Source organism: Clupea harengus, chromosome 3, assembly GCF_900700415.2.
Source record: "Clupea harengus chromosome 3, Ch_v2.0.2, whole genome shotgun sequence".
Taxonomy (NCBI): Eukaryota; Metazoa; Chordata; class Actinopteri; order Clupeiformes; family Clupeidae; genus Clupea; species Clupea harengus.
This window is the reverse complement of record NC_045154.1, coordinates 23,961,992-23,974,808: the sequence shown is the minus strand read 5'-3', so window position 1 is coordinate 23,974,808 and position 12,817 is coordinate 23,961,992. Positions and strand designations below refer to the sequence as shown.

The window sequence follows — 12,817 nt, the reverse complement described above, 5'->3', positions numbered from 1 at the left end:
TGTTGATGATGATGATGATGATGATGATGATAATGGATGGATGGAAGGATGGATGATTGATCATGATGATGATGATGATGGTGGATGATGGTGATGACTGGTGTCCTTCCTCAGCCCCAGAGCACAGTGAAAGCGCTGTATGATTACAGAGCCACCAGGGCTGATGAGCTCACCTTCTGCAAAGGAGCTCTGATCCATAATGTGATCAAAGATCCCCAAGGATGGTAAGAATGAAACATATTTTGGATTTGAAATAATCTAGTCACTTACAATACAAAGAAAATGATCATGGTGCTTTAAAAATCTGAGCCAGGGAAAAGTCTCCATGGGGCAGCATCCCTCCGGTGGTGTTAATTTGTTTTGCCACCTTTTAAGACTTTAAGACAAAATGTGGGAAGAAGATGCTGAGTTGGCTAGAAAAATGGAAATTCAGGACATACAATGTATGTACAACCACCCAGATGTTATGATGGTAATTGTGGGGAAACCAGAGCAGAATGCTCCATAGGCAGTGGTGGACAGTAACGAAGTAGATGTAATTCGTTCCTGTACTTAAGTAACATATAGATGTATCTGTACTTTACTCAAGTATTTCTATTTGGTGAGACTTTATACTTTGACTCCACTACATTTCAAAGTGAAAATTCGTACTTTTTACTCCATTACATTTAGTTAAACCTCTCGTTCCTTTTTACCAAAGCGAATCAAATTATGAGAAGTCAAAGCGATTGCACAATCACACCAATCAGGGCTCAGCGCGCGATTTGCTCTGAAGTCCTTTCGGTTTCGCCAGTTTCGTTCGTTCGTTGAGCGCGAGCTACGTGGAATTCGTTACAACCCCGCTGCAGCATTTTGAGGATGTTTTATGCTCATGCTTACTTAACGCTACATAAATTATGGAAATGATGGAAGAAACGGCTGACACTTACTTGCCTGAACACCCTTGGCCTTATTTAGGCAAACTTTTTGAATTGGAAGAAAGGAAGGACTCATTGTATTTTGAGTGTCTTCTCTGCCTGCCTAAGCACAATACAATATCACTACATACTTCTTTACAGTCTTCGGTGCAGACTGGTATGGAATTTATGCAAAAACTAGTTCCTGTAATGACATTTTTTTTTCCTTGGTTTGATCTGAGGTCACGTGTTTTGTTTTGACTTTCGTCTGTTTTTGTACCTAGGGTTGTGTGGGGAATATCACTAGCTACTATCACTAGTCTTCAGCACAAACTAGTATAACACCACATTCTCTGATTGTGTGGAACTAGTTCCTGTAATGGTATTTATCATACTTTGAAACATAAATCAGGATTAATGAGTTTAAGGGTAACACAGACATACAGATGTGATATAGTAAAGGAGCTTATGTTTTACTCCACATTTTTTATAATTAAATGTGCAACTAAGTTACAAATAAATGTAAAATGAAATAATTGTTCTCTAGTGCTGTTATTTCATAACCACTTGGTCTTACCTAATGGCAATATATAGCTTTCAATGTTTTGTGCTTATACTTTTTAATAGAAAAATGTAAGACACTATTTAAAGAGTGGCATTAGTATTTTCATCTTATATCAGTTGATTGAGCAGGAGCTTTGATGTGAAAATGATAAAAGGCCATTAGAACCATAATTCATCAAGGTACTTTTACTTTTAATACTTAAGTATATATGAAGGCAAATACTTTTATACTTCTACTTAAGTAGAAATTCAAAGTGCATACTTCCACTTTTACTGGAGTAATATTTTACACAAGGTATCTATACTTTCACTTAAGTACGTAGTTAGTGTACTTCGTCCACCACTGTCCATAGGCCCACGTTGTCTCTTGGCCGCCCCCTATAGGTGGAAAGGAGATTACGGGGGAAAGATCCAGCTGTTCTTCCCTGCCAACTATGTGGAGGAGGTGACAAGTAATACCAAGCCTGAATTCCGTGACCAAGTAAGATACATCAACTATCTTGAAATGTTAATTAAAAAAAAAAAAATTTCACCCTTACATTTTTACATGCTGAACCAGTCTTGACACACAGAGGTGCAAACTGTTATCTTTTATCTAGGCTGTGATATTTACAGGAAAGTCCTCAGAAATGTTTCTGTGCGACCTTGTGTACTATTTGCAATGACTTATCTCTGCGTGTTGTCTTTGTGTGTTATCTGTTTGTGTGTTTGTATGTGTGTGTGTGTGTGTGTGTGTGTGTGTGTGTGTGCGCACATCACAGGCGATGGAGGATAACCCGCTTGGTGACTTGTGCATGGGGCTGGTGGACCTCTCCAGGTGCAATGTCGGTGGGTATCTCTCTTTCCATCTGAACATGTGCTACAGTATGCTGTGTACCTTTCCCATTGTCACACAACATGACGCGCGTGTGCACCCACACACCTGTGTACGCATGCGTTCAAAAATGTTAACTTGGTTGAGGAATTTGTACGACTAATTTGACAGTTCTACCAGAAGATAGCGTTGCTACGGTTATGATGTGTAAACAATCATCGCAATCGTTACACATTTACAGAAAATATTAGCATGGTTAACAACTATCATTATACATTAGCATTTCCATGGCCCAAGCATGACAGATCATACAACATAGGATACTGTAACACTGATGCTCCACGCCATTTTGTTTCTCACCATCATTGTAGTAGTAGTAGTAGTGCAACACCTATGTGGGGGCAACTTGAGACTGTTGGAGTTGAAACTACGCAATAATGTAAAGGCGGTTTAAGGGCCCTCTTGCAGGATGAGTTTGCTATGATCATGACTACACACTACACGCACTCACAAACACAGCACGCTTTTTTAATGCTTCCTCTCTGCTGCAAACACCAGACATGCTGTCCAAGCACACATATATCTGCAGACACAAATAATGTGCTGTACACACTTAGCGCAAGGGTCCGGTGTTTATGCACGGGCATTTATCTGTTTGTATAGGAGAGCTGAGGAGGGCCCTGGTCCATTTACCCTCTCTGCAGTCTATTCCAAACACTCCGCATGCTATTTACATTGAAAACACCAGAGCACTGGTACATTCTGCACTCCCCTGTCTCTCTCTCTCTCCCTTTCTCTCTCTCTGTCTCTCCATGGACTCCACCTGGCTCCCTTCATATCTATTTCTCTCACTTGCTCTCCTTCGCTCTTTTGTTTTTCTTGTGTTATCATTTTGCTTGTCTTTCATCTCGTTTTCTCCCCTGTCTTTTCAACCCCCCTCTCCTCCCCCTTCCTCTCCTCTCCTCAGATGAACTCCATCTGGCTTCAAGTGTATTCCCTTCCATTCATACTCTCTATCCCTCTCTTTCCCCTCATCCTTCTCTCACTCTCTCTCTCATGTTATCATCTTCATTGTCTCTCATCTTGTCTTTCTCCCTGTCTTCTCTACCCCCCTTCACCCATAGTGAGGTCCTCTAAGAACGGTATGAGCAATGTGTTGAGCGTGTCACTGAATGATGAGCAGGAGGGCAGTCAGCAGTACGACTTTGCCACTGAGACTGTGGAGGAGCTGTTTGAATGGTATCAGGTGGCATGGCATATCACTCAGCACAAGATCAACAAAGATTATGAGGTAAGTAACACAGACTATATATATATACACACACATACACATACATGCATATAAATAAATATATACCTTACAAACGTTTTAGGCACTTGCTTTATACAAAGTGCAGTAAATAAAAACAAACAAACAACAACATCAAACAACAACATGGTGCTCCTCTTGTTGCCTTTAAAAACACCATCAATTTGAGGTACTAGGATTGTTTCAGGCATTTCCAAGAACTTGCCACAGTTCTCTAGTTGTCTTACTTCATGTAATCACTGGTTTATTACAGTTCTGAGCTGATGGCCTTTTGTTTTTCAATTTTCAATGTGGTCTGTTCATTTGTTACTTTCTTGCTTTAACAAACAAATTGTCTTACTGGACTATTCACTATTTTCAAAAAAGAGTGTTTGAAAATCTAAAATATGATATTTCCTTTTGACACAGTAATTCTAATAAGGATAGACAATAATTGTCTAACACAAATGTTTTGTGAAACAACTAAAGTGCCGAAAACTTTTGTACAGTACTGTGTACACACATACATGTACATACATACATACACACACACACACACACACACACACACACACACACACACACACACACACACACACATACATACAGTGTATCTTATATATATATTGTATATAGTACACATACATTCATATGGCGGTTCTCTCTGAACTACTGTGTAATGCTAACGTGAGCTTCTGGTCGTAGATCCAGCAGAAGAAAGAGATCGAGACCAAAGACGTGGTGGCCATCGAGATGTCTGACCTAGTGGTCTACTGTCAGCCTCGCAGCAAAGATAAGGACCGCTTTGGTGCGAAAAAAGGGCGTCTCCTACACAAACACACACACACACACACACACACACACACACTCACACACTCACACACTAACACTAACACTAACTCACACTGCTTGATTACAATTATATTTTATTTAACACATACCATACTTCTGTTTTTCGTTAAACGCGAATAAGCAGGCATCTTTCTCATAAGTCACAGGTTTCATAACGTGTAATCTCCTGTGAAATGGTGGTCATTTTTTGGACACTATCTCTGCAGCATCACAGCATTGCCCATTTGCTCAGGCCTTACCACAGCTATAACCCCCAGTCTGGTCACAGTAACACGTCTCTGCTCTCCTCGTCTCCAGTGAGGTACACATTTACGGAGATCCGCTCGTTCGTGGAGAACAAGACTCCTGCTAAGAGCAAGTCCAAGGAGTTCCTCAAGTACAACTGCAAGGCCCTGAGCCGCATCTACCCCAAAGGCCAGCGCATGGACTCCTCCAACTATGACCCCTACCCGCTGTGGCTATGCGGCTGCCACATGGTGTCGCTCAACTTCCAGACAGCAGGTACGGCCCTCTATATTCTCATGGAGCCAGGTTATATGCCTGGAGAAGACTATATAGGAATTTGGTCCAGACATTTGGTGACTCCAGTTCAAACTCTGGAGCAGTGATGCAGATTGTAACAGTGCCCCAAAATCACATTCATTCATTTAGTAAATTATTTTACCCCCCAGCAATTTACAGTACAGTATAGTTATACATTTCTATCAGTAGTTCAAGTTCAAGTCTGTTATTGTCAGATGCACAAAACAACAAAGAGTCAGACTGGGCACTGAAATTATTAAGACAAGACACCGCACAGCAACCTAACATAACATAACATATAAATACTCTGAACATAAATTACACATATGATAAACTTACTAAATATACAAAATAAATATACAATACAATATACTAAACATAAAATAAACCTACACTAACCTAATAAACCTATACTCACCTAAAGACTAGTCAAGTGTGTCAGTATGTGTGCTCCTTGGGTATTGAACCCATGATCTTGGTGATGTTAGAACCTTCCTCTACCAGTTGCTCATACACTTCTGTGGGTGTGAACGTGTGTCCCTAAGTAGGTCACTGTGCTCTGACGTCTGAGTCCTTGTCAGACTAAAGACATTTTCGTTGTTTGATGGTGGGAGTGGGATTTCTTAAAGTGAGTCACAAAGCACAGTGGACTCACTGAGTTTAACCGTAATGGGGCATTGCACAAGCAGAAACAAATCCCCCTCTCTCTCCACATACACCTGTGTATTTTTCATTCTTTGAACAGACAGGCCACCCATCACTGTTTTGTCCATGAAGTCTTTGCCCTGACTGCCGCATATAGTTAGTTTGCTGATTTGCGAGGTGTTAAATTGTGAGTCCAGTCCATTCGAGATTCAACAACAAATCTTGTTGGTTGTTGTTCCAGTGGTGTCTTCTGTGTTTGCCATCAGCTTTGACTCAATGCCTGCCTTCCTCCTCAGATAAGTACACACAGCTGAACAGTGCCCTCTTCAGTTTGAACGGGCACACTGGCTATGTACTGCAGCCAGAAATGATGAGGGCGGAGGACTACGACCCCCAGCACAAAACCGAAGTGAAGTTCACTATCACAGTGCGGGTGAGAATGCCCAGCCCTCATCATTATGCATTACTACAGCTCACCAGAACCGTGTGTGATGTGTGTGTGTGTGTGTGTGTGTGTGTGATGATGATGCAAAAGCCAGCCTCATGTCACAAAGGTTTGAACGTTGGAGTTGGTTTTGTACAGTTGCACTCAATGAACCCTTTCAGTCCAATTATTGTCCCGTCAGGGTAATTTGGTCTGCCGCCATATCTATAACGGTAATAGACCATTTAAGGCATTTAAAAAAGTCGTAGTACAACAGACAAGTGACAAAAAACTCCAAAATGCTCCGATCCGTCTCCACAGGTGATTGCTGCCAGACACCTGCCCAAGCTAGGGCGCAGCATCGTCAGCCCCTTCGTGGAGATCGAGCTGTGCGGCCAGACCGACGAGAGCAAGTTCAAGACTACCGTCTGCCGTGAGTGGAGTCGGGATGTGGAGCTGCTTTGCTGTCATTCAGTTCTGTGGTTGCCATGGTTACCCGGGCCATTGATAACTGAAAATTCCACTATTTAATTTGACTCACTAACTTCTGATGTGTTCACACATTTAATTTTTGATGAATAGTTGTGCAAGCTTTGTGTATACCTTTCTGCTATTGCTAATGGTTTTCAACTACTTTTCTTTTGTAGTCGGATCTTTGCAATCCATTTAGATATCCAAGACTTGTACGAACAGTAAGACTAAGAGAGAGACAGACAGACAGCAATTGCAGGAATAAAATAATTCTCAAAGTTTGGAAAGATTTAACTACAGAAATGTGTGTACTTTTTGGAAACATGCCTAGGATTTGCTGGGGTTCACTGTTAAATCCAGCCACTCCTAAATTTCCCTCGGGATTAATAAAGTATCCATCTATCTATCTATCTATCTATCTAAATATCAGTTATCCATTGCTGGGCTTCACTGTTAAATATCGGTTCTCCATTGTCAACGTTGACCTGGCATAACCTCTATTTTAATGTGCTTTGATGTAAACTGTTCTGGTGTTGCTGTGTACTATACACTGGTAGTTGTCATATTGTCACATACTGACATTAATAATAATGGGCCAAAGAAAGAAAAGATCAAAGATTCCCTCTGGATTAATAAAGTATCCATCTATCTATCTATCTATCTATCTATCAGATGCTCCTTCAACCCTGTTGCTGTTGTTTTATTGTTTGTTTAGCTGCTGTTTGTATGTTGTCTACTGTTTGTCTAACCCCCTGTGTTGTTTGCATGTTGTTTACTGTTGGTTTAACCCCCTGTGTTGATTGTGTGTTGTTTATGCTGGTGTGTGATGTGCTCTCCAGATGATAATGGACTGAGCCCAGTGTGGCCAGCCCCTCCTGACCTGGTCACCTTCACCGTCCACGAGCCCGAGCTCACCTTCCTGCGATTTGTGGTGAACGAGGAGGACATGTTCTCCGACCCCAACTTCCTGGCCCAGGCCACATTCCCCGTCAAAGGAATCCGCTCAGGTAGGCCACATGCACACACTTCACTCGCATGTAGATCCAAATGCGCACAAACGGGGGATGCGTGGGCAAACAAAGTCACAGCAATTCACACTGTTCTGCTAGACAGCACATACACGGTATACAGCATGACCAATACACTCACCACAAAGCAAGTACACACACACACATGCGCTCACACTTACTTTGACATGTACAGAAAACACATCTCCAAATAGGCACACACATGCCCATGTGCACATAGTTGCCAGTGTGTTTACGTCCAGCAAAGGCAAACTGCACTGATGTGTTTCCAGGCTACCGCTCGGTTCCTCTGAAGAACGGCTTCAACGAATCCATAGAATTGGCAAGTCTACTGGTGTACGTTGATATCCAGCTGGTGGAGGTGAGGGTCTCACCATACACACACACACACACACACACATAACAGTTGAATGTGGCTAGTTTTGTTAAACACCAAATAGTATGATATAAGAACAATGAATGTATAACAACCACAACTGCAAGTTTTTTTTTTTTAAGTAAGAAAATATTAAGGGCATAGAGGCTTTTTAAAACATTTTGCTGTTTGCATCTTGTTTACAATGCATCATATGCATCTTGTTACATGCATATGATATAACGCCACAGACATAAGTATGTGTGTATATACGTGCCAGTACATGCCAGTGTGTATCTTCTCAGCTTTGTAGGCACATATGTGAAGCTTTACATATTAACAATAACATAGTTACTGTTTATCGTTGTGGTGCCCTCAGAAAGCAGAGGAGGAGCTTTACTCGTCCTCCAACCAGTTGCGTAAGAGGCAGACGGAGCTAAGCAACGAGCTCTTCCTGTATGACACGCACACCAACCTGCAGCGCTCAGCGCCCCAGCGCCGTGACGACCTCATCCGGGAGATCGGCACCAACGAGAGGCAGCTGCTGAAGATCCAGGACACTTGCAAACAGAAGTGAGTCGTCACAGAGGGTACAGAGCCGGAGCTAAACCTCACACACACACACACACACACACACACACACACACGCACACACGCACGCACACACACACGCACACATACACACATACAGTTGAATGTGGCTAGTTTTGTTAGACACCCAATAGTATGATGTAAAAATAATGAATGTAGAAGATCCAGGACACTTGCAAACAGAGGTGAGTCGCCACAGAGGGTGCAGAGCCGGAGCTAAACCTGCTGAAGTAAACTGCTTCCTCAGTATTCTGGAGTTGTTTTTTTTTGTCTTTAAAGGTACAATATGTTATTTTTCTTGTCAAAGTCAAAACACTTTGAAGACCAAACTAAATAGTGCCACTCTGAAGGAACAAATTAAACGTTATTCATCCAGAAAATGTTCCATCTATGCATTCTTAATTTGCTTCAGAGTTTTACATGGATTTATTTCATGTTTAACAGACAATGTGCACGAAAAGTGTCAAACACCCTTTTTTATCATGCCTATTATAAGTTCCTAAGCATTTGAGTTATTTTAACAATAAAAACAAATTGCCCCTTTAACATGATACCCACTGTATGTGTGGAGCACAGTCATGGAAACACTAGAACTCTCGCATTATTATCCTGTCTGCCTCTGAGCCTAGAGAAGGATTCCTCACTGCTGAACCTCAGGCCCAGCACTGATGGTACTGTTTGCCCTGGTGGTGAACTGAATTGCTAGTGCCACTTTCCACTTTAATCTGAACTGTTTGTAAGCCTCAGCCCATGGCACCTCAAGGCTCATACTGTCCCATACAACATGTTGAATACAAAATAATATGTTGCGCATATATATATATATATATATATATATATATATATATGTGTGATGTGTATATGTAGATTTTTTTTTTATATATATATATATATATATATATAAATATACAGTACATATACACATCACACATATATATATATATGCGCAACATATTATTTTGTATTCAACATGTTGTGTATATATATGTGTGATGTGTATATGTAGATTTTTTTTATATATATATATATATATATAGTATATATATATATATATAAATATACAGTACATATACACATCACACATATATATATATATGCGCAACATATTATTTTGTATTCAACATGTTGTATGGGACAGTATGACAGTATATATATATATATGCATGTATATAAATGTACAATATTTTTATGTGTAGAGTACAGGACATGTAGAAAATAATTACAGCACACATAGTTCCTACTGCTTAATATATTTTGAGAGATTCAGTCACGTCATCCTCTCTCCCTACAGAATTAAAGAGAAGAAAATCAACAACAGCAAGTTCTACTCCTGAGAGAACGCCAAGCCTCCTGTTGCTCTCTCCGGAACACACACATACACTCACAAAACATTGCATGATATAACAAGGTACGTGTATTGGTGCGTTTTAGCTGTTTTGAGGAAGAAGAAACAAGTCAATGTTGGAGCCAAATGCAGAAAACTGCGCATTTTCACCCCAGCCACAAAATGTTCTTTGACATTTTTTTTCCAAGAACCCGCCATCTGCTATGTACCTGCCACCTAACTTGCATTACACACAACTGTTCACTACTGGGATCATTTAATTTAATACTCTGCAGATCTGACTGCACTTATCAGACGTTCTCTTAATGAGCTCAACACATCAGTCAGCCAACAGTTACATTTCAGTCAGGTTCAGTTGAGAGCACTCAGAGCAGGGCATCATGGATGATTTTCAGCGCAGGGAAGGCCAAGGAGCTAGATTGGAGTACCATGGATTTAATGAGCCCGTTACATTGCACCTGGATGAGTCATGCTCATGTACAGTGCTTTCAGAAAGTTTTCAGACCCTTTTAGTTTTCCACATTTTGTTTCAGACTCATCTTAAAATTAATTTATTTTTCTTATCAATCTACACACAATACTCCACAATGTTGTAGGTATTTGGAGTGTTTTGTTATGAAAATGTGGAAAAAATACTTGCACTGTACTGTACATGAGTGTAAATTCAGCTGAGGTCAAACTGTATATGAAGGTTAAGCTTAAAGGAATTATTTCAGACTTTTAGAGAATATAGAATCGCATGTGTTGCTGACAGACAGCAGTTCAGGAGCTAGATAATGTACATAGGAATCCTCATTTCCAGCCTGTTGAAAGGACGTTTGCTTTATAAAATATGCAAGGATAAGTCACAAACAACAGGGAGACTTGTGATGGAATGTCATTTGTGTTTATTAAGATGTAATGTGTCTTATTTGTATGCGGAATAGTAATAATTATCATCCTTATAATAATAATGTAATTCTGTCTAACAGATATTGTATGACTTGGTGTGAATAAAGATGAATGGCTTTAGTTGCACTCTGTTTAACTCTGATAGCCGTGTGTGAAAATAAACTTGTTCACTGTTTTTTGGTTTTTGTTTGTCTCCCCCCCAGTTGTCATTTTGGGCTCAACGATGATTTTTTTTTGTTAAAAAATGAATGCTTCTGGACCTGCAATGTTTTTCTAAAGGACAGTTCAGGGGGATATTGCAAGAATGTGGTTTAGTGACTAACCTGCAGGGGTGCAAACTCGTCACCTTTCGGCGAAATTCGCCGTTTTTTTATCCAAAATAGGTCATTTGTGTGATTCGTGTAGATCTGCAATGAAAACTTTTTTTGGGGGGGGGGGGTCCTCCAAGTAATCTGCGAACGCAAGCTATCATGAATATTTTTTTCAAGCTTGTTCGTTTGGCCAACCCCATGTCACCATGACAGGCACGCTTTTTATTTCGGGTCTTCTGCCTCGATGCCGTAATAGACAGGTGTATTACAAGACATGTCTTTCGGGGGAAAGCGTTGGTTTCGAGCGGCCTTTTTAAGATGGCATTTACGGTAACGTGTGACGTTGGTACGCTGCAAGAACGTTATGCTATCTAACGTGGGCTAACGTGCTAATGTCAGTTGGCTGACAGACGCTGTCGGTAGGAAAACTATGATCAGGGAAAGTGTATTAAAACCGGACGTCGTCACTTTAAGCCGGTCTCTGGTTGGATAAAGCTTTTCAGCAGAAATGGACAAGGACCTTTACTTTTTAGTTGAGAAGTTGTGTTGATCGCCTGGCATGCAAACGATCGGTTTTCTTTAAATTATTATTATTTTTGTGAAGTTATACGGCTTATGTGAATAAAGCTATCTACACAACTTTTTATATGTCTACATTGACTCGTTTAGTTGTTCATGTGGTACACGTAGGTCTTAACTGAAGCTAACGCTTAGACCAACAATCCATTGGAACACATAGTAGCTAGCTAGCCTCGCTGCTAATAAGTCTAACGTTAGCATGCTAATATGAATAGACCCATTATAGTCAGGTGGCTTAATGCTCAATTGACTTGTTAACCGGACTTTTACGAAGTCATACAACTAAACACACAAGTGACTTGTTAACCGAACTTTTACGAAGCTATATGACCAAACACAAAGCTAGCACTGTTAATTCCGCTATAGCTAGCCAGGTCAATTAGCTCGCCTAAGATACTGCAATTTAAGCTAACCAATTACCTCATTTCCCCCAAAACCCATCGATTACATGTGTTTGTGATGTGTAACATATATCCTTAATCAGTCATTCAAGTTATTAACGTTTATTTACCGCTAGCGATTACACGACACAAGGGTAATTCAATCGCTATTAATGTTGAACTTGGACTTCAACAACGTCACACAATATTAAAAGTCAGGCATCGGCATGGTTCCTACAGAATAAATCAAAGGTCCTTGTCCATTTCTGCTGAAAAGCTTTATCCAACCAGAGACCGGCTTAAAGTGACGACATCCGGTTTTAATACACTTTCCCTGATCATACAGTTTTCCTACCGACAGACGCCTCGCAAATCACTGTCGCTACACAATGGTAGTCCTTTGGGGGATCGTAGTCCCTCACATTGCGCATGCTCAGACACAAACGGTTTACGGCATAAGGCTCAACATCAACATCAACATATCTGGCTTGTCTTAACGCATAATGTAGGTTTATTTAACGTAATATTTAATAATGTTGTGAACGGTTTAAACGTCAACATATGGGGCTTGTCTTAACGCATAATGTGGGTATATTTAATGTTATATTTAATTATGTTGTAAACGGCTAACAGCATAAGGCTCTACGTCAACATATGAAACGAAACTGGGGAGAGACTTTTTGATCCTCCACCTCATCTGTTTTGTCCACTGTGACATCTTCTTTGTTTTTAAATAAATGGTCATGTTTTCAAAAAACTGGCTTTCGTCGCTTTTCTCCATGATTGAAAACGGATCTGTCGTTGTGACGCATGCACGCACGGCTTCGCTGTCGACAGCAGTCGACAGTGTCGCAAAATGAC

The 12,817-nt window shown here is 40.6% G+C and overlaps 1 protein-coding gene across 4 annotated transcripts in view; it reads left to right on the top strand.

Annotated features, from left to right (window-relative positions):
* The window catches only part of plcg2 (phospholipase C, gamma 2), a 24,417-nt gene extending 13,556 nt beyond the window's left edge, over window positions 1-10,861 (top strand). For 3 of the 4 annotated variants that reach the window (XM_031565120.2, XM_031565121.2, XM_031565119.2), the window contains exons 22-33: window positions 115-224; window positions 1,845-1,941; window positions 2,222-2,288; window positions 3,399-3,565; window positions 4,268-4,370; window positions 4,712-4,915; window positions 5,878-6,014; window positions 6,327-6,438; window positions 7,316-7,483; window positions 7,777-7,865; window positions 8,239-8,432; window positions 9,742-10,861. In XM_031565120.2, coding sequence (XP_031420980.1) covers window positions 115-224; window positions 1,845-1,941; window positions 2,222-2,288; window positions 3,399-3,565; window positions 4,268-4,370; window positions 4,712-4,915; window positions 5,878-6,014; window positions 6,327-6,438; window positions 7,316-7,483; window positions 7,777-7,865; window positions 8,239-8,432; window positions 9,742-9,784 — 1,491 coding nt within the window. In that variant the 3' untranslated portion in view covers window positions 9,785-10,861. Of the gene's footprint in view, window positions 1-114; window positions 225-1,844; window positions 1,942-2,221; window positions 2,289-3,398; window positions 3,566-4,267; window positions 4,371-4,711; window positions 4,916-5,877; window positions 6,015-6,326; window positions 6,439-7,315; window positions 7,484-7,776; window positions 7,866-8,238; window positions 8,450-9,741 lie in introns of all 4 variants that reach the window. The other variant, XM_031565122.2, reaches the window with a different exon arrangement.
* Window positions 10,862-12,817: the final 1,956 nt, after the last annotated feature.